Genomic DNA, 27,693 nt, shown 5'->3' with positions numbered 1-27,693 from the left:
GTCAAAAACATAATGTTGTAGGCACAAGTTTACCACGAAAGGATACCTGCGTGTCACTGCATTTATCATAGAAACACTCAAAACGATACCCCATAGTTTATACATATATACACGTTAGTATATTGATTAAATGTGTAGGGAAATCATAACATAGTGCAAATATATCTCCAGGGAGAAGACAGAAGGATGGTGTTGGGAAGGTACTGGGGACAGGGTACAGGATGTCCCTGTATCTGTGAGGTTTTATTTTTGTAACACTGAAGAAAATATGGCAACCATTAAGATTTCCCAAAGCTGGGTCATGGATATAGGGGTATCCTGACATTTTTCACTATGCTTGAAACTGCTCATAAGAAAAAGGAAGCAACGTAACAAAGGCAAAACTTTATTCAGAGAATGAAAAGCCACACCTAAGATAGCAAAGACCAAAATTAATGCTGTGGAAGCTTGAATTAGCGATGTGGGGGTGAACCTGAGAAATGTTCCCAAAATGATGAAAAAATATGAGAGAAAATAATATATATGGATGTGGATATAGAGGACAAGAGCCAAGCCAAGGGATTATGGGTATTTATTTAGTATTTACCAGACTAATGGAAACATAAATATGAATCAAAACCATAAAAATAAAACTTGTCTGAGCCGGGGGGAAAAAAAAGGACACCAAAATTTGAAAGAGCTAATATTGCTGCTAAAATGAAAAGACCTGTACCTAGACACAAACTGACAAGATTTCTACAGCAGAAAGAAAAACCATAGGAATCAGGATGGTGATTTCTGTGTAGACAAGAAGTTGAGGAAGTAAAGAAATGACTTGAGGCTGAAATACATAGTCCATAAGGTGACTTCTCTTGATTGGATTCATATAGACAGGTTAGGAGGGCAAAGGAAGTTCTACCACCTACAGAGAGTGTGTGGACTAAAAGGAATTAAGACACTTTTGAAATATCCCTTTGAACTACAGTTTAAAAATTTTTTTTTTCCAACGTTTTTATTTATTTTTGGGACAGAGAGAGACAGAGCATGAACCGGGGAGGGTCAGAGAGAGAGGGAGACACAGAATCGGAAACAGGCTCCAGGCTCTGAGCCATCAGCCCAGAGCCCGACGCGGGGCTCGAACTCACGGACCGCGAGATCGTGACCTGGCTGAAGTCGGACGCTTAACCGACTGCGCCACCCAGGCGCCCCTGAACTACAGTTTAAAGGAAAAACCTCAGTATTCAATAACAGTATGTATTCGGTGCTGATCTCTAAAATATACATGAGGAATTTGCTGAATAATTCTGAAAGCATATTAACCATCAATGCTTCTAATTTTCTAAGGGTTTTCCTTCTGTGAAGTTTGATTATCCCCAGAGAAATGCCATAACTCAACCGCGGCCCAATTTTTAATGAGGATCAGTAAAAATCTAGCTATACAAAAAATATTTCTTCACCCATTAAATCACTATTAAGGTCAGTATTATAATGCTCAATATTATTTTTTTTAAGTATTTATTTTGAGAGAGAGAGAGCGAGTGAGAGAGAGAACATGAGCAGGGAAGGGGCAGAGAGATGGGGAGACAGAGAGAGAATCCCACACAGGATCCATGCTGTCAGCACAGAGCCCAATGCGGGGCTCAATCTCACAGACCATAAGATCATGACCTGAGCCGAAATTAAGAGTCGGACACTTAATTGACTGAACCACCCAGGCGCCCCTCAATATTCTTTATATAATGATTCATTTGGTAATTTCTTCCAACAGCTGTATCCAGAAAAAAAATTATTTTCACTGAATTGCATTCTTGAGTCAGATATGGAGAGTTCTGTAAAACCTTGATCTTTCCTTTGTCTTTGATAATAAGTTTCGAGGTTAGTGGCACCCAGGACTTCAGTGACTATCTCACCTCATACATTTATATTTGTATTTCTGATTTGGTTTCTGATCATCTTACCACATTTGTTTTTAATTACGGTGTGTGAATGTATGTGCGTATGGGTATGTATACAAACTGCCTCAAATGATTTTTGTGTGTTGGTGAAATACAAGTGACTTAAAAAATGCATTCAAATGTCTTGAGTGAACTCACATTCCTAAAGCTTGCATGGCTTTAGTAGACAGTAGTCCTTACTGACGAGCTACAGAAGAGACCACTGGTGACAACAATTAGGCTGGGAGGGTCCCATGGTCTGCTGTCGTGAAGAAAACAATCCTACGCTGTGAATATCATCATAGGAGTAGAGCCAGTCTGAACTCAGGGAAGGGAGTCTGGCTTAAGTCCTTACTCTGACCCACAATCTTCTCTAACAATTGATTAAAAACCCCACAGAGAGTCTGTGACAGGAGGAAGCTAAATTCTCTCTGGGTCATGGATTAAGTTGTGCCCAAGAAACTTTTTTTCAAAATAAATGGAAACAAGAGTAATTTGTTCTCACTTTCAAATAGATATTGGCATATTGATTAAACCAAGACACAGAGAGAGGAGAAGCCAGGGGTTCAGTGGAGGGTTTCCAAGCCCTGAGCGTCACAAACCCTTCTCCATCAGGGAGAAAATCATGAAATGCTAATTCTGAGAATTCACTGTCTGAATAACAAATGGAAGCATCACAATGCTTTCGATGGAAGAATTTCCATTTTCCATGCTTGAAACCTACACCTGGAGAAATTATCATCTGGCTGGAATTTGCTGAGCAAGAAAAAATGAGGATGTGGAAGAACACACAGACTTCCGGAGACAGTGGGCACCCCTGGTATACCACCGCTGGGGTGGAGGGCTTGGGCTATGATTGCCAGGAGCGATAAGGCAAGAAAAGTTAGCCGAAGCTAGACTATGAAAGATTGTGAATGTCAGGCTAAGGAGTGTGGCATTTATCCTGTGAACAGGAAGAGCAGGAGAGAGTAACACGTTAATGGGAGTGGTTTTACATTAGCCCAGTGCAGGGGTCCAGCGTGGATTTCCACATTCTGCCTTCGTGCCCTGTATCTTTCGGCCTCATGCACATCCTCAAAGATCTCCCTCAACACCCCACCCAGAAAACCTTCTACCTGGATTCTCTTGTTCTTCATCCCCTGTCCCTTTGGAGAAATCCCACTCAGCCATCCCTGATGTCACCTTACTGGGGAACCTTCACCAATTCACCCCCCAGTTTCCTGATCCACAAAATCAATCACTGTTCCCCCTCTGAGCTGCAGAGTGCATTCTATGTGCAGAGTGCACATCACTATAAAGGTAGTTGTATGATAGTCTGTTCGCTGGACTGGATCGTGAATCCCAGGAAGGCAAGAACGGGTTTAATTCTCTTTGAAGAAGGTCTGGCAAAAATAGCTATTTGTGAAATTAATGGCCGATCCTTTTGGTGACTTCTGTACAGAATATACCCTTACTTCATGTCCTTCCATGCTATTATGTATTTACATGAAACTGTGTTCACTTTTCTTCCATATTTTATCCAGTATTATTCAAACTGCAGATTTCAAACACATTAGTGAACAGTAAAAAATAATTCAGTGGGGCGTGACCACGTTTTTTTATTTTTATTTTATTTTTTTTAATGTTTACTTTTGACCGAGAGAGACAAAGCATGAGTGGGGGAGGGGCAGAGAGAGAGAGGGAGACACAGAATTTGGAAGCAGGCTCCAGGCTCCGAGCTGTCAGCACACAGCCCGACGTGGGGCTCTAATTCACTGACTGTGAGATCATGACCTGAGCTGAAGTCGGACACCCAACCGACTGAGCCACCCAGGCGACCCGTGACCACATTTTTTTAAATGGAGCCGAGTGGTATAAAAATATAAAGCTCTGCATTTAGCATGGGTGAGTATTGTCCTGTGAGACATTTGCACACACACATACACACACACACATTTACAGATGTTTGTGTGTGTTGGGCTGTAGTGCAAGGGCATATTCTTACTGTGGGTTGCAGTCCAAAAAAAGTTTGAGAAATCCTTCATTCTAGCTGATATTTTTGAATGCTGGTTTATTTTTCCAGTCCGATAGCCATTTTATTTTGAGCAAGGGTTAGATTTTCTAATTTTATTTTTATCTTATAGTAGGGTCTCTCAACCTTAGCACTACTGATGTTTTGGGATGGATCACTGTTTGCTGTGGAGGCCTGTCCTGGGCATTGTAGGATTCTTAGCAGAATCCCTCATTTCTACCCACAAGATGCCGATAGCACCTTCCCTCATTGTAACGGATGAAAATGCCTCCAGACTTTGCCCCCTGCCCCCTAGGGGGCAAAATTACCCCTCATGGAGGACTACTACTCTACGGTGCCCCCAAATAATGCTGAGCATTCAGGCAGCCTTTAAGACATGCATTAGACAGATCTGACACAAAGGTCTTGCAGGAGTCTACTACAATAGAAGGCCTGGGGATACCGATCTCCAAAGCTTCTTAACCTCTTATTGGGTTCACAACCAGGTCCCTATGGGCCACCTTCTGACTGTACACAACATCTTCAGTCTAACCACAGGGTTTGCATGAGTGCAGCTAGAACGTCCTGTGCAGCAGGGCACAGCAAGGGTTCAGGGTCAGGAGGCGTTCTTGGAAGCCCCGAGGCAGGAGAAGGAATCCCAGTACTTCTGGTTGAAAGAAGCGGAGCCGTGCAACGAAAGAAGTATCTCAAGAAACTGGGACCACGGAAGCAACAGTCCCCTTGCTCTGAAAAGCAGCTACAAGTATGCAGGAGATACAGGAAATTAAGAAGTGACTCTGCTCTTACGTGGAAGGGCCTGACCATGCACGCAAATGGGGTCTTTGCAGCAGAGACGTGGGTAGGAAATGAAAAGAGCATTCGCAGAAGTCCCATGAACCTAACACTCATGGCCACTAACTGGGACCTGGAATTAGTCCCTTACTCTGGTGACTTTTCAGTTCCTTACCAAAAAATTGTGGAAGTTCGGCGAGGTCCTTAACCTACCTGCTAGTTCCCAAATGCCATGATTTGGTTTGGCTCTCTACCTTTCCTTTTCATGTATATTCTCCTTAAAGCTACAGAATTGCCTCTTTGTTGGTCTCCCTTGGTTTCTTTTGATTTCCACACCATAGCCGCAATGATCCTGTTTAAAATGTAGGCCAGATCACATCATTCTGCCGCTCAAAACACTTCAAGGGCTTGGCATCTAACTTAGAATAAAACCCAGTCTTCCCCAGGACCCACAATGTTTGACCCCTGGCCTCTGGCTACCTTTCTGACCTCACTTCCTATCATTCTTCTCACTCATCATGTCCCTGCCACACGAGCCTCCTTACTATCCCTGGAGTATCCCGAGGCTGTCATCACCCCAGGATCTTTGCACTTACTGCTCCCTGTCCATGGAAGGACTCTGCTCAAATCTCTCTTTTGATAGCTCATTCCAGACAGCAGTCCCCACTATCCTCTATGCCCTCTTACTCTTTCTTTTCCTCTTCACACTCATCATTAAAGACGTATCACTGGGGCACTGGGTGGCTCAGCTGGTTGAGCGTCTGACTCTTGATGTTAGCCCAGGTCATGATCTCACAATTCATGGATTTGAGCCCCACATCCAGCTCTGTGCTGACAGTGCAGAGCCTGCTTGGGATTCTCTGTCTCCCTCTGTCTCTGCCCCTGCCCTGCTCTCACACTATCTTTTTCAAAACTAAATAAACATTTTTTAAAAAGACATATTATTTGTGTCCTATAATAAATACTTATTTTATTATCTACTTACTTTCTGAGACTGACTCTCCCACATATAAGCTCAATGAGGGCAGGGATCATCTACTTTGTTGACTGCTAGACATCCACATCCAGAATTCGCCTGGCATATTATAGGCATTAAATGTATACTTTAAAAAATGGATTGGCAAAAAAAATAAATAAATAAAAATAAATAAATAAAAAATGGATTGGCAAAAGAATGTATAAATAAGTGAAATAAGCACTGTATATTCAGAAACTAAATTCTTTACTTCCTCCAGCATCCTCAAAACATCTTCCAGATTCACATAGAAAATTAGCAGTAGCGATGTATGAAGCAAAAAACAAAACCACAATCAAAAAAGGCCTGACTTCAAGTTGTTTATAGCTTTTCTAATCTCTCACTTTTGTAATTTTAGCTGTTCTAATTCTGAATTTAACAGCCCTTTATTCCCTTTTGTTTTAGAAACTCATTCTATCAGTTCTTGGTACCATGAGGACTCAGCATCGATTACAAGCAGGATGTTATTCAGGACTCGGATCTCTATTTCTGCTTCAGTTTCTGCTCGCCAACTTTTCTTTTGACTGCAGATACTACATTCTGAAATCACTTGCCCTCTCCCATTTTGATTGGGACTAGTTAACCATGAAAGAAGTCTATCACGTTGGGCAACAGAAGGGAACTTCTCTGTGTCGCCCTCATCTCAACCGCTGCGGGTGACACCAAACTGATTCTAAAGGCTTCTTCCAGCTCTAAAAGTCTGTGAACTATCGCCATCTGCTGGATGACTCGTGAACTACCACCATCTGCTGGGTGAGTCTTCCTACTACCTCCTTAGGAGTTGTTGGTCATTCCCCAGTGGTTGTGATCCTTTGGATGCGTGGCCTTTGAAATTCCTTTAAGACCACATGACTAGGACCAGGAAGCAACATTCCACTGGGCCAGAACAGACATACATTTACATTTTTAAATATGGTAGACACTACCGTTCCAGTAAGATGGCAGCACTATTCCATGATCTCTGGCAGATCTGTAGCTCACCATTCAAGTGGAGTTAAGGAGCTGGAAACGAAAATTCCAATATGAGACCTGAGCTTTAAGGCAAATGATTCTTTTCTTTTGAAAAATAGTTTTGTCTTAAAAGTGTGTATGAACAATGCGCTTTACTATGTACATTACCTATCAAAATATTCACTATTAGTCAGGAAAAGCAGGTGAGAGTCTGAGGTTTCAAATGCCATCCATATTACCAATTGGCTGCAACATTAGTCAATCCATCAACAAATATAAGGAAGGGCTAACAGTCCTGACCCACTGTGCTTTACAGCAAAGTCAAAGGGGGAAACAGAAACGTAGACAAGCTGAAAGTTAAGTAAGAACATAATCAGGATATTGTATATTGTAGTGAAACAATCTAAGTGTCCATCAATAAAGAATTAAATAAATGTAGTAGAGCTTTACAATGGAATACACTATGGTTATTAAACTTAATGATGTAGATCTACATTTGTTGATACTTAAAGACGTGTATAGCATTTTGTTACACAGAAAAATTTTATGTACGAAGATCTCAGTACTGGCTTTAAAAAAACCCTGGAAGATTATATACCAATATGTTAATAGTTGCTATGCCCGGATACTGAGATTAGATATAATTTTCATTTTTATTTTTTCCCATATTTAATGTTATTTCAATGTTTTTATAATAATAAGTATGGATTACGTTTTTCTATTTAAAGACAACAGAAAGAGCCATTACTGCTTCAGAATTATTGCAACGGTTGTCTTGACTGGTCTCGCTTCACTTACTCTGGCCCCTCTTCAGTCCTTTCACACACCGGTAAGAGTGGCTTCACTGAAACCTAACTAAAAGGGGTAACTCCCAGTCTTCCCATTTCTGTCCCAGAAAAAGCAAAATCCAATGACTTCCAATGGCCTCCAAGGTCCTAGTCAACCTTTACCATCACTTCCTACCCCTTCTTACCTCATCTCTTTCTAGGCTCCTCCCCCAAATACCCCCAACCCAGCCACACAACCTCCTTGTTCTTCCCTGAACACCCCAGGGTGCTCCTGCATTGGGACTTCTGAATGTGGCTGGAGCATTCTTCCCCCAGGTGGATGAATGGACAGATCAGATTAGATAGATAGATAGATCGATAGATCTATTGGTCGAGGTACATATATCCAGAAAGTTCACCTCAGCCTTCTTCAAATGTCACCTTCTCAGGAGGCTTTCTCATACTGCCTATCCCCTTCTCTGTTCTGTATTTCACCATAGCCCTTATCCCCGCATCTGACATACTATCTACATGTTTTAACTGACCTGTTTACTGTCTGTCTGCCTTGATTAGAATGTAAGCTCTGCAAGGTCAGGGATTCTTTTTGTTTGTCTTGTTTGCTGCTGAATCTCCAGCATCTGAAACAGTGCCTGGCCGCCGTGGGCACTGAATATTTGTTTGAAAGAGTAAATGGGTATATTGTAAAATAAATTGGGGGCACTGATTCTTTAGGAAAAAGAAATCCCACAAACTTTAGGAATGAAATGGAAAACAAGGTTGTCACCAAACTGCGCTCTTATCCAGGATCTGCAACCAAGTGACCTTGAGAAGACTGTTGAGTCATTCTGAGCTGCAGTTGTCTCCGGTGCAAAACGAGGACACTGTCCTTGCCCACTCTGAGTTTATAAATTTGCAGTGGACAAAAGTTTGGCTGGGAGACCGGACTACCTCCTTTGTTCCAGGCAAAATGCTAAAAAGGCAAAGATGAATGAGGTAAGGTTCATGTTCTCAATCAATAAGAGAAAGACCAAAACATAGTCCATATTTTTGGAATCCATGTAAAAGGCACCAATCTCTTATTATACGAGATTATACTATGACTTTTTTCAGTGGATTCCTTCCCTCTGTCCCCCAGTCTTCCAGCAGGTATCTCTGCTCCTCGCGCCTCTGCCCTGGGCCCTGGGAGGCTGACCTGTGAGGCTTCCAGCTGGGATCTGACCATCTGGAGCATCAGCAGGAAAGTGGACAGAGGGAGGAAAGGAGTCAGCCTCTTTGTTCCCCAGCTTCCTTTCCACTAGGTTGTCACAGGACACATGTCTGAAGGTCACAGCTCTTGCCTGATGACTCTCCCCGTCTGTCTCCAGATGCTGGTAATTGCATCCTTTTGGTCTCCTTACATCTGCCCAGACTTTTGCAAAAAAAAATCCCTCACTAAACTCATTTCACATGAAGCAACTGTATGTGCCCTCGTTTCCTTCTAGAGCCTGCTGACACCCAAGATCATTAGAGAAGTCCTCTTGTCTCCCGTGGTTGTTTCTTACTTGCACATTATTTGTTTCACGTTTGGTTGTATCATCAGAAGAGATCCGCCAGACTCAGCCAGCATGCACTGTCACCGCGCACACGTCTGTCACTGCATCGAGCTGATTTCAGGTGCCCCCTCCCTGTGCTAAACCAGTACTGTGGTCCTACTGTGTCATCAAAGAACCTGAGTGATTCAGGGATTTAGATGCTAAGAGACAATCCCAGTGGAGAACTGTGGCAAAGCAAGAAGTGTTCCCAAGGACAGAATAGAAAAGATGAACTATGAAATAATGAGTATACAAGAAAGAACAAAGCGGGTGAGAAGGAAATAGAAGGAAACAAAAGGAAAACGAGGGAATAACAGTCGCGTCGGGCTTCAATCTATTAAGGTTTCACAATTCATTGAGGCGAGAGTACCACAAACAGCATATGGTTGCTCGGGTGTGGTCACTAAATAGCAGCTGAGCCAATGAACAGATGCTACAGCTGAAACCAGAGCACCATGAGGGGCGCTGGGTGGCTCAGTGGGTTAAGCATCTGACTTCCGCTCAGGTCACGATCTCACAGTATGTGGGTTTGAGCCCCGCATCGGGCTCTGTGCTGCCAGCTCAGAACCCAGAGCCTGCTTCGGATTCTGTGTCTCCCCCTCTCTGCGCCCCTCCCATGGCTCATTCTCTGTCTGTCTCTCAATGATAAATAAACGTTAAAAAGAAAAGAAAAGAGAAAGAAACTAGAGCACCATAAGTGCCTTTTCTTGGGAAACTTATATTTTCTTATCCTTTATTTTAGTCTTTCTTCCTTAGCTAGGCAGAGGGGGTAAAATACCTGCACAGTGATTATAAGTAAATGTATGGTAATGTAAGATGTACCAAGGCCTCAGAAGAACAATTAATAGGTAGCAGGTATTTAAACAGCAAAGTGAATCATTCCCTTTAGAACCAATAAAGCTGTGCAAATGAGCGCTACTCAGATTTACATGCAACGAGGCATTAGCAAATCAATAGAGCGATTACTGCGGAGGGCACCTGAATGTACAATCATGTCTGAAGTTATGTTTATGCACAAACCTCACACTTAAAATGCATTTTTATCTAGGCTATGGGGGAAACCAATGATTTGTTCTTTCTCCTGCTCCCTTTTCGGTCTTACATTCTAAAGATTTACAAATCCACGAAGCTCACGAATTTACAAGCCTAACCCAAGCTCAGGGAGGAATGCCCAGCAGAACAGCTTTCTCTTTCTCCCTGGAGAGCAGCACCAACCTGCCACCGAGGTTGCAGGCTTCTTTGGGGGCTCTTATTTGTTTCAGACTTTTCATGTGAACATTAAATTGCAGGGATTTGCCTCAAGGAGACAATGTCATCAGCATGCACCAAATGATTCCTTCCAAGTTTGACAAAATTGCTACAGGGAGAATTCCCCAAATTTTGAGGACAATCCCTTAAAATTTGAGGGGGAACCCCAGAAATATACCACAGAGGTCAGCTGATTATGTCCCACTGGCCAAATCTAGTCCAATTGCTTGCCATTATTTAAAAGAAAATTTTTTAATGTTTATTTATTTTTGAGAAAGAGAGAGAGAGAGAGAGGGAGGGAGAAAGCCGGGGAGGGGCAGAGAGAGAGAGGGAGACAGAATCTAAAGCAGGCTCCAGGCTCTGAGCTGTCAGCACAGAGCCCAACGCGGGGCTTGAACTCAGGAACCTTGAGATCATAACCTGAGCGGGAATTGAATGCTTCACCAACTGAGCCATCCAGGTGCCCCGAGCTGCCTGTTTTTATACTGAGGAAATAAATGTCTAAGCTCAAGATGGAGCCATTTTTGCCGGAGTAGGGGGAGGGGGGGCACATCAGTAAACAGAAACCCAGGTATCTTGCATGTTCCTATAAACGCTCCTCTTAAACCAGAAATGCAGTATATCTAGCCAGCCAATCCCAAATGCCAAGCCAACTCTGAGCTCTACACTTTTCTCCTTGTTCATTTTCTATTTTTCTCTTCCTGCTTCTTCTCATTCTTTCTCCTGCAAATCTTCCTGCCTTCTGCCCCATTTTGCAGTTCTCTGCACCCTTGAGAATAGAGACTGCTCACTTCTTGAAATGTTAAAGTTTGCCTGTATCACCTAAATTATCTTCTTTAATCCTTTTTAATAGTACATGAGTTAAGTGTTTTTTACCTTCTTAAAGGGTTGAAAAAAAGCTTTAAAAATATTTTGTAACACAGGAAAATGATATGAAATTCAATTTCCCATGTCCATTGATAACATTTTATTGGAACACAATCACACACATTCTTTATTGTCTATGGCGTTTTCACGCTACAACAGCAGAAGTGAACCCAAAAATCCTAAAATATTTACTGCCTTGCCTTTTATAGAAAAATATTCTGATCCCTGTCTAAGTAATTGGTTAACTTTGGGGAGGTTAAAAACAAGCAAACAAAAATCAGAGGTACAGTATCATAACCACGAGGTCTTCCTTTTTTGCCTGAATTTGGGATGTGCTTGAGTGGTGAGAGAGATGAAATTTTGTTAGCAAAGTTCAATGTTCCTTATAGTTTTAATTATTGGATGTCTTTTAAATCCACAGCCTTTTAAAACCCATCAACCAACCCAACCCATCTTAATGATTCTACTTGACCTAACTCTGGCAGTCTCTTCTATTCTTCCACTTCGGTCAAGACAGTTTTTGTCCCTGACCCTTTGTTTCTGAATTCCGAGATTCTAATGCCCTCAGGTCCCAGGAGCAGAACTCAGGGCACAGAGTCGTAAAGGAAAATCAATTGACAGGTTAGGTTAGCAATCACCTGGTCAGTTACACCATCCTTCAGAAATTATGCATGGAGGAAACACATATCAACATCCCCTTTGTCTCAAAAAGTGGGCAGATGTCATAATCTCTGTTTCACAGGTGTTTCCTCAAAATAACCTTGAAAAATAAAAAATTTTACCTACCTCAGACATTATTATACCCATTTAAAAATTTTTTTTTTCAACGTTTATTTATTTTTGGGACAGAGAGAGACAGAGCATGAACGGGGGAGGGGCAGAGAGAGAGGGAGACACAGAATCGGAAACAGGCTCCAGGCTCTGAGCCATCAGCCCAAAGCCTGACGCGGGGCTCGAACTCCCGGACCGCGAGATCGTGACCTGGCTGAAGTCGGACGCTTAACCGACTGCGCCACCCAGGCGCCCCAATACCCATTTTAAAGATGAGGACACTGAGGCCCAGAGAGATGAAGTGACTTTCTGGAGTTCTCATAGCAAGGTAATAAAAGAATGGTTCTCTACTCAGACCCAGGCATGCCTGACAAATTCTCCTCCATCTAAAGGTACAGTATTTGGGGGCAGTGAGGAACTTCCAAGGCTTGGTGAGGACTTTTCATAGGAACTGACCAACACAGGCAGTGAGCTGTACATATGTCATGGAGATTTGGGGAGAAACTGCTTCCAGTCCCTTCCAGTTTCTTACCCATCCCTAGAGCATGCCACTACATTCTGTCCCGCTCGCTTTCCTAATTCAAGGCATTGCTACCAAATAGGAGCCCTTGCTAGTGACTGGGGATAAAGGAAATCTATTCTGTGTCTAGGTATGTGACAACATGTACCAAGGAACCCTATCTTGCTAAACAGGTCTCTGGGGAGACAATCAGGCAATTAAAGACAAGGACCCAGGGCACCTGGGTGGTTCAGTCAGTTAAGCGTCTGACTTCAGCTCAGATCATGATCTCACAGTTCATGAGTTTGAGCCCCACGTCGGGCTCTGGAGCCTGGAGCCTGCTTCAGATTCTCGGTCTCCCTCTCTTTCTGCCCCTCCTCTGCTGGCACTCTGTCTCCCTCTGTCAAAAATAAACATTAAAAAAAACAAGGGCCCAAATCTCAGAGCAAAACTGAGCAAAAGCAGATTCACTCACGGACATTCACGTGATAAAGGTATAAACAGATACACAACCAACAGTAGCTGAGATGCCTCAGTAAGCAGGAAGGTAGAGAGCAGAAAAGTGGGGGTGGGGGTAGAGGGAACATTATGAAATCAGGTCTACTGTAGAAATTTTGTTGATTTGGGCCAGGGTGTGTTGTCTCAGCTCAGTAGAAGAGAGTGTTTTTCCAACTGCTGAAGACAATGGACTGTGGGGGAAGAACCTGGTGAAAACCAAAGCCAGACTGAACCTCTCACATCTTCCTATGCAATCTCTGAAGATCTAAGACCATAATTAGGTTTACTAGAACCAAAGGAAAAATGTACGCGAATTTTGCATGGAAATGTTAAAGCTTATTCTAACGATCAAGAAAGAACATAGGAGTGAACACGGGCTTGCTTAGAAAATATCTCTCCCTGGGTTGCCTGGGTGGCTCAGTCGGTTAAGCATCTGACTTCGGCTCAGGTCATGATCTCACAGTTCATGAGTTCGAGCCCCACGTCGGGCTCTGGAGCCTGGAGCCTGCTTCAGATTCTGTGTCTCCCTCTCTCTCTCTCCCCCTCCCCTACTCACACTCTGTCTCTCTCTGTCTCTCTCTCTCTCAAAAAAATAAATAGACATTTAAAAAGAAAAGAAAATGTCTCTCCCTTCCTCATCCCCTTCTTAGAAAACTGGGCTCTTTGGATCACTGGAATCTCTCTCAAAGGCCTCTTCTCCATCCTTATTGCCTTGAATTTAAACTTAAACCCCCAAGTTCTGCTTTCTTCCCTCTTTCTTCCCCCCTCCCTCTTTTACTCTTCTTTTTTTGTGTGTGTGTGCAGTTCTGGAGCTGGACTTTTCCTGTGAACCACATGGACTGATTTCATCCCATGGGCTCTTGTCTTAAGTCACATTCAGTCATTCACGTACTCAATAAATATTTATTGAGCACCGACTTTGTACAGGGTGCTGGGAACACAGCCTTGAGCAAGAAAGCTTATCCTGGAGGAGAGATACAGATAATAAAATAGTTTCAGGCAGTGAAACGCTCCGGAGAAATTAAAGCAGGAATGGGGCTGAGGTAGCTGAGTGTGAAGGTCAATGAAGCCTGTCTGAGGAAGTGACATCGAGCTACGGGAGTGCCGGCACTGGTCATGGAAAGATCTGGAAAAGAGAGTCCCAGGCAGAGGAAACAGGGGGTGCAAAAGCCCTGAAGCAGGAAAGAGCAAAATGACTTTGGTGAGGAACAAAATAGCACCTTCCGTTGGGACTGCTGTGACTATACCAATTCTACTTCAGTGAAGAATTTATTGGTTCTTTCTCTGCTTAAATAGTGAAGAAAGACCATGAGAAATTAAATGGCTCAGGGTGGTAGGACCAAGTTCCATTCCCAGGGAAATTTATATAACCCTAGAGTTGGTCAAACATGTGAGTTATTTTTTCGTTTGTCTTTGGGAAAAAGAAAAATAAAATTGGCTTTTTTGTTCTACCGCATCTATTGTTTCCAGTTCATGCCCTCTTTGACGCCTTCTATCCTTCTCAACCAAGCTAAGCTTGGATCCCAGCAAGTAAGTGACCACCAGATGGGGTAAACGCACGTTCACAAAGCCCACACGTATGTACCTGTGTCCTCGAGGTTCCAAAGAGCCCCCTTTTCTAACTGGCTAATTTATAAGATCAATCACAGGAGAAAAAGAATGCCATGGAACAATAAGGCAAATTATAATGTTGGCATTTCTTTCTTGAAGAAATAAACTTTAGGGAGTGGCAGACCGTGACCTTTGTCTTTGTATTTCCTAAGGGGAACAGTATAGGCCCTGATACGTATGGAAAGTCACCAGTGAGAGGATGGAGATAAATATAGGGTAGTAACCTTGTTACTCAAGGTCACTGAAATGATTCTGTTTCTGGTCAGAGGACCTGGGTGCTGAAAGACCTTAGTATTTTCTTCCCGTTGTACTTGTAACTTGGTGGAGCTGAGGCAAGATGTGGAAGCTGGGCACAGCTGGCTGGCGACACTCCAGGGAAGCCCTCAAACCCTTGCTCTTCCTCATGCCGGTGGAAGTCAGGGAAATAGTGGGCCCTGGCGTTCATTAAGGACACACACTAGCACCTGAGATCTACCCATTGTCCCCTTAAGCAGTTAAGCCGCTAATACGGTCTGGCATTAATAGGTTCAGGGGAAGCCAATGCTTTGTCAGTAGAGCTGAGGTGTTAGCTGTCCTTATGAAATGAGGTATGTGTAGGTCTCCATTAAGCAACAGAGGGGCCCAGACTGTGGTGGCGTCCAAGGTGGGATCTAAGGATCCCCAATGGGCACTCTGCACTCTGGTAGTCAGCGTGAGCATTCTGTTCTGTAGTTCACCATTCGGGAAGCAAAGAAGGTAGGACACCAAGAGAACATCCATACGGGATGGACCTTGAGGTAAAGAAGAGGAGGAGGAACGAAGAGGACTGGGGAACACCCAACAGGCACAAATACTGATCTCACAGACCCCCTCAGGGCAGCCTTCAAAATGTTTAACAACTGGCTTGCCTCCCATCTAACCAATCAGAAGGCTGCGGGCTGTAAATGCCGATGAGGACCAGTTGAATTTCAGATCTGCGTGTATGTTTTATTCCCATTTTTGTAATGTACAGTATACCTCACAACTTTTAAAAGAAAAAAAAAATCTATAGGTTCGTTCTGTGCTGGCAAACTTTCTTAGTCCGTAGATACCAGCAGGACTATTCCTTGTTCTTTATCTAACCGCTGACGCTGACCCTGCCATTCTCGTGCTACTTTGCATTCGAAGAATAAGGACCTCCCTCCTTCTGGATCTCACTCAGGGAAGTAATTTTGCCATCAGCTAAGCTTGAGTTCAAATCCTGCCTTTACAATTAGGATTCTTGGCAAAATCTGTCACCTTTCAAAGACTCGATTTTTAAAAACCTATTCAAAGGGATGCTGTTCCTCCGTCCCAGGGTTTCTGTGAGAACTGGCGTGGAGTTGCCTAGGTAACATGCCTGGTGCAGGGCCTGGCACAGACATGGTTTTCGTAGCAGAAGCTCTGAGATTGAGAATTTATTATAATTCAGATAAGTGCTACTTGGCGATTAGGTAATTTCATATATGGAAAAACGGGCTTGGGAAACTAATAATCTAAACTAATAGCAACGTAAGAAGTGTGAATGTGGCAGAATACAGGGTTTCCTAAAAATATTTGAAGCAAACGTGAGAAAACAACTCCCGACTGAAATACCAAACACAGCACATTCTTATGTTCATGAAACCAACCATCTAATCAATGCTATTGCTATTTTCCTGAGTTGAATAACTATATATATGTAAGAAAGAGTTAAATTTTATTTATTTAAGAATATTTCAACATCGAGAGTTTTCACTGAACCAGCCTTCTCCCCTACACGCAATTACTTTACCATGATACGGTCTTACTTCACACTGGGGACCAAGTGTAACCAAATGTCACGTGTCTCTGAGGCAATTTCACACACCTAATCCCGTTTAATTCACAAATGGGGAAGTAATTATCAGAAACTGCAAGGCCAGACCAGTGTTGCAGTTTAAAAAAAACCAAAGTTTACAAGATGCCCCAACTTCTGTCCCCTCTGGTGATTCCCACGGCCAGGACAAGCACAAGTGGCTACATCTTGGCCTTTATTTCCCAGTCTCTGTGGAGAAGGAGACTAGCAGGCCTGGAGGGAAAGAAGTGAGCATGGGTTGGCTCAGGAAACAGGAGCAGAGGAGCTGGGCATTGAGGAAGCGAGTGGGGGCGGGGTACAACCACACAGCGCACCTGCTCAGTCTATAAAACAAAACGACGAACTGCATGTTTCACAACAGTCAGATCCCGGGGCCTGCCCCAGCCACAGTTGCCCCAGTTTTGGCCATGCACCACAGAGCTTAACTAAGGATTGTAGCATGGATCTCATGCAGCAAGAGTGGAAGGAGACCCTCTGTCTATTTGAAATAGAATTGTTAACATTTCTTCTAGAAAGAAGGAGGTTCATTCCTTGTCATATGACTGGGGAGTGTTAGCTTCTAAATTCTGAAGAACAATGAAACAATTGTTAGGCAATCATAGTTACTGTGTGTGTGTGTGTGTGTGTGTGTGTGTGTGTGTGTGTATTGTAGGTCTGTGTATGTATGTGTGTGTGGGGGGTGTGTATGTGTGTGTATTTGGGTGTGTGGGTATATAGGGGTTATGTGGGGTGGCCTCACCATAGCCCAATAGCCCCCAACAATTCAATCTGAAGGAAGGAGCCCTGAAATTCAAGGTCAGGGTAAGGGTTTTTTTCAGATAAGCCAAAATTCCTAGGACTTGTGGAATGTAGTGAATCTGGAAACAGCCATGGCCTTGGAAGTCAGCCATGTGGATGTTGTGTGAGGACAGGGAAGGCGTTTATTTAGATCGACTAACAATATAAGTAGGGCTCTGTGTTAGCCAATAGAAAGGCAACTGATGGTGTTAGGTAGGCTTCTTTTCTGAGAGCTCCTCTCCTGGGTAAAGAGGATCCAGGAGTAGCAGAGATCTTTGGACACAGAAACCTGGAGGAATTTATTGTTAAAACTGAAAAGATGACAGAGCTTTCAAACAAAAAGTGCCAACATTTCAATTCTGAGATCTCCCCACTACACAGTGTTCTAAGTTTACATAAATGTGCCCCTCATTTCCAAAACACAAGGATTCCTAAGCCAGCTTCGGCAGGTGGTGTAAGTAATCTAAGTGTGGCTCTTGCTTGAATCATGCAGGAACATCTTAAACCCTGGACCACAATCAGAATCTGACTTTTCACAAAGTCCTCAGGTGATTTGATAGACAGTGGCCCAAGCTTCCCCCAGCCTTCCAGCGAGCCACTATGACAAACAGGAACTTCCGCCATTGGCTAGAGCCCCAGCTACACGTCCACCTAACAATGACTTTAATTCTCCCTGACCATCATTCAGAGGGACTGATTTTACTTGAGTGTCCTCGGTTATGCAGGTAAACACAAATCCCGAAGAGTCTGGGAGCATTATCTTTTCTCCTATGACCCTAAGATGAACCCATTTTCTCAAAAGATGAAAAGGGCAGAGCTGGGGGACGGCTGCACATCATCTTGGTATGTGATTTGTTCTGATTGTGAAAGAAAACTGACCTCAAACTCCCCAAGGATCGTATGTAAAAATAAACTTTCCGCTGACCTCCCGTACATAGAAACAGCCTGTTGTCCCTGTTGAGAGCCTCGAACTTCCAAAGTGCTAGGAAAACAGCAGGAAAAGCTAGGGATAACCTCATCCCAGGCTGCCCTCCTGCAGGGCACTAAAAGACCCCAGTCAGGTGGGTCCTCGCAAGGCAACCTCAGCAATGCAGCTACGTCTGTCCTTCAGACGGGCCCTGGTACTCACGGAAGGTCCTGATGGTGTCGCTGGGCCGGCTTCGAGGGCTGGGGCCGTGGGGATTCATGGCCCTCACGGCAAACTGATAGTTGGTATCTGGATCAAGGCCCTTGATAACCATGGAGTCCATCTGGATCCGCTCTTGGATTAAGGTCCAACTCTTGTCAAAATCTGGTCTTTATTGATTAAAAAAACAAAACAAAACAAGAAGCAGTAATTCAGGAAGAGCAAAGGGAAGGGAGGCTGGCTATGTAAACTCAGCATTCGGACTCTAGAAGCAACACTTATAAAAATGAGTTAACATTTCCCATCTAAAAGTCATCTTGATTTTAAATCATAGGTCACAATTTTTAAGTCCCTGCCAATAAAAGCAAGTAGATCATTTTTAGGGTCAGTTTTAAACCCTGTTTCAAGATCATCTGCTTTTCCTCGGCATGAGCTTGACTATGGTGAAAAGACCCCCACAGAGGAGTTCATTTTCAAAGACTGTGCCTTCCAGATGTTTCACAAACAAACCCTCCCCAAACAGCCGCCATTCCCAGAGGTCAGGAGAGCACAGATTCTGTCTATTCACAATCTGTTCACAAAGTAAACAAATGTTAAGTTTTATAGGGTGACTAACTGCATGACCGACCATGGGAAAACCCACGAAGATTGTGTTCGTGGCCATTCTTGCTCTTAACAAAATTGTACAACTGTGCTAACTCGCTGACTTCTCACAGGTTCTGCTAAGAACCCTCTAGAGAATGTGGGCCCTCACTTAGAGCTCCCACCTGGGAAGCAATATGCAGAGGGTAAGGGTACAAATCTGGGGTTGCTCATAGCTGCTCAAATCCTGCCTCTACTACTTACTAGCTGCTATTTAACTTCTCTAAGTCTCTATTTTCTCATCTGTACAATGGGTATAATAAAAGTACTTATCTAAGAGGACTATCATAAAGATTAAATGAGAGCTATATCCTCAGCATACTGCCTGGCATCACATGGTAAACACTCAGCATTTTTTGGCCATTATTTAAGGGACTTATCCACATCACAGAGCCAGTAGATAACCCTGTGTCACTGCTTACTCCTCTAAACCTGTGTGTTCTGATGCGATAGCACTAGCCCATGTGGCTAGTCAGCACTTGAAATATGGTTAATCTGAACTGAGATGTGCCACAAGTGTAAAATGTACATTGGGTCTTAAAGGACAAAAAAAAAGAAATGTAAAATATCTCATTGATCATATATTGAGATGATAATATTTTGGATTCAGTGGATTAAAATGTATGTTATTAAAATTAATTTTATTTGTTTCTTAGTGCCTTTTTAATTCCACAATTAGAAAACTTTAAATTTCTGGGGTGCCTGGGTGGTGCAGTCAGTTGAGTGTCCAACTTCAGCTCAGGTCATGATCTCGTAGTTCATGAGTTTGAGTTCCGCGTCGGGCTCTGTGCTGAGAGCTCAGAGCCTGGAGCCTGTTTCAGATTCTGTATCTCCCTCTCTCTCTGCCCCTCCCCAGTTGCACCCTGTCTCTCTCTCAAAATTAAATAAACATTAAAAACATTTTTTTTAAGAAAAAAAAAAAAACTTCGACTTTCACCCAGGGTTTGCATTGTATTTCTACTGGACAACGCTGTTCTGTCTGGCTTCCCAGTTGGAGGGGGAAGGAGAGCATCCCAGGTAATATGAACCACAAGATGAAACTTGGGAATGATCATGCATGGAGGGGGATGGTGTGAAGGCCTCATTAGCTGGACGCTTTGTGTTATTAGCTAATTAATAATAATTAGTCTATCAATTGCTTGTGAAGTACCAAGCACTGTTCATAGTATCTATGTAGGAGATATTACATTAAACACCCTTCTCCCCTCATTTTTATAGAGGAAACAGAGCCATTAAATGATTAACTTGCCCAAGTTCACACAGCTGATAAATGGTGAGGCCAAGTTGGGTTGATGAGGAAGGGTTGGATTAAGAAGATCTTTGACACTGGACACAAACTTGGGGTGATCGTGGCTGAGAGGCTGTTCTCCATCGTTTACTTCCTGACCACTTCTCAGTTGTTAGAGTGTTAAATACCTCTGCTCCCAGATATTTAGAGGATAACAGAAAGCAAAAAAGATTGATGTTTAGCCTTTATGAACAACTTATCAGGCAAGGAAATAGAGACTTATTTTGCAGAAAGAAGATGCCCGGAGGATACATGGCTGTCTTGAATGTGAGCTTGCTTAGTTTCTCATTGGCAGGAATTAAAAGCCAAACGGAGTCCTTAAGCCCAGTAGAAGATGCTTCCTCAAGCTCACCGTGCAGGCAAGTAGTCTGTGGGGCCTGTGTCTCATTAGAATTCATCTGTTTGGAGAAGCAGCAGTCACAGGGCATGCTCACTGGAGAAAATAGGGCACATGTCTCTTTCTTTTTCTTTTTTTTTTAATTATCTATTTTTTAATTTACATCCAATTATGTTGGCATATAGCGCAACAATGATTTCAGGAGTAGATTCCTTAATGCCCCTTACCCATGTAGTCCATCCCCCCTCCCACAACCCCTCCAGCAACCCTGTTTGTTCTCCATATTTAAGAGTCTCTTATGTTTTGTCCCTCCCTGGTTTTATATTATTTTTGCTTCCCTTCCCTTATGTTCATCTGTTCTGTGTTTTAAAGTCCTCACACGAGTGCAGTCATAGGATATTTGTCTTTCTCTGTCATGTCTCTTTCTTGGTATCCTTTCCCTAAAGATGGACTTCTTGTGTAAACTAATTTTGTCACCAGAGAGAAAATCTTAGTGAGTGGATGGAAACACATTTACAAACTTAAATTAGAACAAAATCACGTCACAGGGGAAAGCCACCGGCAATACCTAAAAGTTGACAGAAAAGATATGATCTTCAGATAAAACTCTCCCGTTCTCCATTGCTAAGCCTTCCTGTGGCATTTATAGAGGAAATGCCATGTAATTGCTCTCAGAACATGCCACTGTTTACCCAGGACTGCCTGCAAATAACTAAACAATCCTCATGTGGAAGTTACAGCCCCCCCCCCCACGCAAAAAGGAGATTATACTGTATTTGTTCATTTAACGCCGGAAAGAAGGCTATATTTTAAGCGAATAAGAAACTGAAATCATTAACATTTAATTCCATGATATCAAGTGAGAGAGCAAAGCTCATGCGGACTGAATACCAGTTCAAAACCTTTAACATTTTGCCTCTGATTTTGTCATGGGTTTTGCATTTAAATGTTTTCAGCGTCTCTTGAGGTACAAAAGTGCAAAGGTGAGGTTGAGAGAGAGATAACCGGGCAAAAGCATTGTCTTAGATCATCCTCAAACAATAGCTTTATCTTTCTCCACTGAAGAAAATTATTCTATTCTGACTACAAAGTTGCCAGTCAAATCCCCATAGCAACACTAGCCTGCCAATTTCCCCATCAGCAAAAAGGCATGAGGGGGAAGTAAGCTAGGAATACGCTGCCATCCCAGGTACAAATGGGCAGCCACCAGCGGGGTGGACACTTTCAGCACTCTTCCAAATAGTGGGATAGAATGGGGTTGGGAATTCTGCATCTCAGGAGATTAACTGCCTTTGGAAGGTGTTTGGGCGGTGGGGGTCGGGAGGGGGAAGGTTCTGATGGGGCAGACACAGGGCAGTCAGCAGTGGCTACTCAAAACCCAATTAGCTGATTCAAGTGATTGAGACTCACTGGTTCTTTGGTGGAAACAGTACCACTGGCAATGTTAGAATCCAGCCTGGTTATCAGATATCTTACAGATCAACCAGCCCAGATATCTACAGGCTCTCAGCAATTACACACAAGATTTTACGTGTGAGCATGATCATTTCAGTTTTCTAAGTACAGTGTCCTTAGCTTTTTATCAGATTCTCAAAGATAATTACGTCCCCCAAAGCTTTAAGAGTCACTGATTTAGTCCAGTCTCTCAACCTACCCATGGGAACACGGAAAAAAAGTAATTTATCTCAAGTCATAGAACCAATGGGTGGTCTATTTTTCTTATTCTGTGTCTTGTGGCATTTTGACCACCTTGCCTATCTTTAGCGTCAGTCTTGAGTGGAAAATCATTTTTCTTGGTACCATCAACTCCACAGGTGGCTGCCTCGGGCTACTCAATTGGCATGTGATTGATTATCAACAGGGTATCCATCACAGAAGCTATATTCTAGGAGGCTCTAAGGAGCTGTAAACACAATTCCATTCTTAGGGAGTTTATAGTCTAATGGGGAGATAATATACCTAAGGATCAGTAAGAAGCCAGTACAAAATAGCATATTTCAAGTGTTATACAGCTGATCTTTGAATAACACAGGGGTGAGGGGTGCTGATGCCCTTGTGTTGCCCAAAAGCCATGTATATATAACTCTTGACTCCCCCAAAATTTAACAGCCTACTGTAGAACTTAACGATAGCATAAGTGAACACAAATTAGCACAAAGTCAATTAACACAAATTTCATGTTACCTGCATTATATACCGTATTTTTACAATAAAGAGAATAGATAACGTTATTAAGAAAATCATAAGGAAAATACATTTACAGCACTCTACTGTATTTATCAAAAAAGAATCCATGTATAAGTTTATACAATGCGAACCCATGTTGTTCAAGGTTCAGCTGTATTTGAGTGGGTCGGTTGTAGTGAAATGGAATGCTGTGGAAGGTATGTGAGACCAGAAAGAACTTAAGTTAGATTTCAAATGTATTTGGGTTTTGATAGCTGAAAAGGAATCTTTTCATCTTTGGGTGAAGTAGAGACAAGAGCAACATCGGCTCTCTGTATGATCTGACCATATTACGTACTCGTCACATGTAAAATACAATGCGGAATATCCCAAGACAGTAAACATATGGCTCCCAGTAATGAATGATCAATCAGTCTATACAAAAAATGGGTATGACATATAAAAACATGAGCCAAAAGTAAGTGAATGAATACATGGCACCTTTGTGCAGATCATACATAGTCAAAGCTTTCCTTATCAACCTCTACTAACCAACCTGTCAAATTAACCGTGATCTTCATTTGTTCCCACTAAGTCAGCTATTGGCTTGTCAAGTCAGTTGTGTTTATTCCAAAACCTATTGATGACTTTTGTGTTTGTTATTATAATTATGTTATTTAATGTAATATATAAACTTGTGAAATAGGAGTAAAATATAGAGCAACAACTATTTTTGAATGTTTTTGAAAGACTTGATAAAGCGGAACCGCTAAAATATTATTGCCTTTGATGTGGTGTGTGTGTGTGTGTGTGTGTGTGTATTTAGTTATATATAATGAAGTATTATTCAGCCATGAGAAGAAAATTCTGCCATTTGCAGGAGCACAGATGAAATGAGGACATTATGTTAAATGAAATCAGGCAGAAGGAGAAAGACAAATATTGTATGATCTCACTTTTATATATGGAATCTAAAAAAGTTGAACTCAAAGAACCAGAGAGGTGAACGTTGGTTGCTAAGGTCTGGAGGTGTGGGAAATACAAGAGGTTGGTTAAAGAATACAAATTGTCAGCTTTAAGATGAAAAGGTTCTGGGAATCTTACCGAACAGTGTGGTGATTATAGTCAATAATACTGTACTGTATTCTTGAAATTTGCCGAGAGAGGAAATCTTAACTGTTCTTACCCCCCACACACAAAGGTAACTATATGGAGTAACAGATGTGTTCATTAACCTGATTGTGGCCATTATTACACAAATGTATATACATATTAAATCGTCACATTGTATACCTTCGCAAAATCACACGGTACAATCTAAATATATACAATTTTTGTTTGCCAATCACACCTCAATAAAAGTGAGAAGAAAATCTAAAATAATCAGAAGAATTTTAGGAAATGCAAATAGTTGCCTGGGAAGTGGCCTTACAAAATAAGATGCATGACAGAATAAAATATCAAAATGATCCCCACATACAGAAACATAAGGCAAAGCCAACTCAAATGATAAATGTAAAATCTTATGTTAGGTCTTCTTAAAAAGCCAGTGGCACAGATATAAAGATAGAGAAAACCTGGGATGGCAAAAATCTATAGGGAAGGCAGAGGGCATAAAACTGGGCTTTAAAAATTGGTCACATGGGGCGCCTGGGTGGCTCAGCCGGTTAAGCGTCCGACTTCAGCCAGGTCACGATCTCACGATCTTACGGTCCGTGAGTTCGAGCCCCGCGTCAGGCTCTGGGCTGATGGCTCAGAGCCTGGAGCCTGTTTCTGATTCTGTGTCTCCCTCTCTCTCTGCCCCTCCCCCGTTCATGCTCTGCCTCTCTCTGTCTCAAAAATAAATAAACGTTAAAAAAAAATTTTTTTTAAATAAATAAAAAAAATAAAAATTGGTCACAAACTCAATATGAATTCTCTGGACAACGTGCTGTTGACCCCACATATCCTGGGGAGATGTGGTTTTCTAGGCCGATCGCTCAGCAGAAGGTGCTCTGGACTCATCTCCTCCTGAGGCAGAGTTCAAAGGGCTGCTACCGCTTGGCTTGAAAGAGCATAGGACAGTGTCTTTAGGTGAGAGACAGACTGTTGTCAAAGGTAAAGTTGCCTCCATGTTGTCCATATTGGACTAGGAGAACCAGTGGTTCCTGACAGGGAGGTCAATGGCAGGACATTACAAGGAAAACCCTTAATGGCTTAGGAATGGTGGACAATGAAGCCAGGTGCCTCAGAAAAATTGAACTCTGCATCAATGGCTATGTTGAAGCAGATGTTGGATGGCCATCAATCAGGGATGTAACAAGTGCCTTTCTGAACAGGAGGTTGGACTTTGTTCAGTAACTCTGACGTAGGGTCACGGTAACAAATACCTTTATGCATAGAAATGCAATACACTTATACCTATATGTATGTATGCACATGAGCACAAAACTGAAGAGAAGTTTCAAGGAAAATATTTATCCTTACTCTATTCACTTTGCTATTTTCTTTTCTATCTCTTATTTTCCTCTTTTTTTTTTTTTTATACTGGTAAGAATCCACTAAATCAATCTTACCACCCACTGAAGTGTGGTGACCCATAATTTGAAAAACACTGGACAAAAAGGGTTTGTTTTTTTTTTTTCCCTCGAGTACTTTGGATGGAGCTTTCAACTCTAAAATTCTATGATTAAAGAAAGCAGATTTTGTCAGTCGTGGAAAGAAATCTATGGCTTATAGTTTAATCAAATGTCCCACAGGTGGCAAACAAAGCCTATTAAACTCCAAATAATGCTCTAGATATGTCAAGCTCTACAAAGTCTTTGAATGACTCCCAGGAAGACCTACATTGGACAGTGTGACCCTCTACACGCCACACATACGCCAAAACACAACACTGAAGCAAACATTTCATAAAATAATTCCTAGTTTTACTCTGTATGATACCTTCTGATAGTCTCTCTTCTGTTCTATTGCACTTTTGAAAAACTCTTGTTTGGGACGCCTCAACTGCTCCCACTACCTTCTAATGAGTAACTACTCACAGTTTGAGAACCTTTCTCTTCTAGAAAGTTGGGGCTGGGCTGAGGAGGGCCGCTCACGTGTGCTTCAGACCTTAACTAGGAAACTGGGCTAAGAACGGTTAAATTCTGCTAGGGAAACACTTCTGAGAACGGAATTTGTTGGTGCAGAAAACAGTCCTCCAGGGGATTCAGCAGACCATCCAGAATGGCCTTGACAGTAGAGGCCACTCTACTGGTCTGAGAGGGAGTGGACTGAAAGCCTAATTATAGCAAACGAGAGACATGTGTGGCCTCCTTCCCTCAACATCAGATAATGTTTTGGGGAGAACCTTTGGGGATTACTTGGAGGCTCCCTTCCTAAATATTTTCCTTCATATTATTCCTTCTCAGCTTCACCTCAGAAACAGAACTCTCTTCAAGATTCTCCCATGCCTTAAATCTAGTGCTAATATTACACCAATTATACTAACTTCTTTTTTTTTTCATTTCTTATATGAGTTTAATGATTTATTGATCTACTTACTGTGAGAGAGAGAGCGCATGCCTAAGTGGGAGAGGGGCAGAGGGAGAGAAAGGGACAGAGTATCTCAAGCAGACTTCATGCTTAGTGTGGACTGGATGCCGGGCTCAATCTCATGACCTGGGGATCATAATCTGAGCCAAAATCAAGATTCCGCCACTCAACTGACTAAGCCACCCAGGCACCCCATTAATGTTTTTCTTTAGTAATAGAGAAGACAGTATCATTCACACCATTAACATTTTTTATCACAATTTACCCTTTTCTTTTTTTTTTCTTCCGAGTTTTTATCTAAATTCAAGTTAGTTAACATATAGTGTAGTATTGGTTTCGGGAGTAGAATTTAGTGATTCATCACTTACATATAACACCCAGTGCTCATCACAACAAGTGCCCTCTTTAATGCCCACCACACATTTAGCCCATCCCTCCCCTGCCCACCTTCCCCCCAGCAACACTCAGTTTGTTCCCTATCGTTAAGCATCTCTTATGGTATGCCTCTCTCTGTTTTTATCTTATTTTTCCTTCCCTTCCCCTACGTTCATCTGTTTTGTTTCGATTATACCACCCTCTAATGTTATTTTATATTTCTTTCTTTCCTGCCAGGCTATGTGCTCATTAAGCATGCTGATTGCCTTACTCATCTCTGTGTTCCTTGGAATGTCTTCATGATCCTTCAAAAGATCTGAAGGGACAGACTATATGTTCCTTTCCTGCTTAACACTCTCCAATGCTCCCTATTCCCTTCGGGACAAACATGAGCTCTGTTATTATGCCTGTTTTGCTCTGACCCTTTCTTGCTCTTACCCATCTAGCCTTATCTCTTGCTTCATAAAGCTTCAGATTTTCTTTTTTTTTTTTTTTTTTTTTTTTTTTATTTTTGGGACAGAGAGAAACAGAGCATGAACGGGGGAGGGGCAGAGAGAGAGGGAGACACAGCATTGGAAACAGTCTCCAGGCTCCGAGCCATCAGCCCAGAGCCTGACGCGGGGCTCGAACTCACGGACCGCGAGATCGTGACCTGGCTGAAGTCGGACGCTTAACCGACTGCGCCACCCAGGCGCCCCAAGCTTCAGATTTTCTAAGCAATTCCAGGAACATCTTCTTGCCTCCAAGCCATCACTCAAGTAGCTTCTTCTAGCCTGACTCTTTTCATGCTGTGTCTTCCCTCCTCTTTGCCTGGTTGTCACAGATGTGTCCTTCTTTGCTCCTGTAAGAAGCCTTCCCAGACTCCTTCAAAACTGAGTTAGATGTCAAGCTGGTATTCCTCTGGGCCCCTGGGCCCCACTCCTGCCTGCAACACTCACCACTTGGACTATGGTCTCCTCTGCCTTCCCCACTGGATTGTCTAAGCAGGGGCAGTTGCTGTTTGACCCCTAAATCTCTTGTGCACACTTTGCACACAGAAGACATTCAATCCATACATGTTTGGATGAACATATGCACATAGTAAGTATCTGATAAAGACTGGCGAAGCTGAATTGAAATACCTTCAAAATTTGACCTTA

General features: G+C 42.5%; 1 protein-coding gene across 2 annotated transcripts in view; it reads right to left on the bottom strand.

Moving 5' to 3' along the window:
- EGFLAM (EGF like, fibronectin type III and laminin G domains) overlaps window positions 1-27,693 on the bottom strand; it is a 181,775-nt gene that overhangs the window by 66,229 nt on the left and 87,853 nt on the right. For both annotated transcript variants that reach the window (XM_040495740.1, XM_040495742.1), the window contains exon 7: window positions 18,234-18,400. In XM_040495740.1, the coding sequence (XP_040351674.1) occupies window positions 18,234-18,400 (167 nt within the window). The remainder of the gene's footprint in view (window positions 1-18,233; window positions 18,401-27,693) is intronic.

Source organism: Herpailurus yagouaroundi, unplaced genomic scaffold, assembly GCF_014898765.1.
Source record: "Herpailurus yagouaroundi ecotype Mexico unplaced genomic scaffold, PumYag 29, whole genome shotgun sequence".
NCBI lineage: Eukaryota > Metazoa > Chordata > Mammalia > Carnivora > Felidae > Herpailurus > Herpailurus yagouaroundi.
The sequence above is the reverse complement of the archived record's forward strand: the minus strand, read 5'-3'. Positions and strand labels throughout refer to the sequence as shown.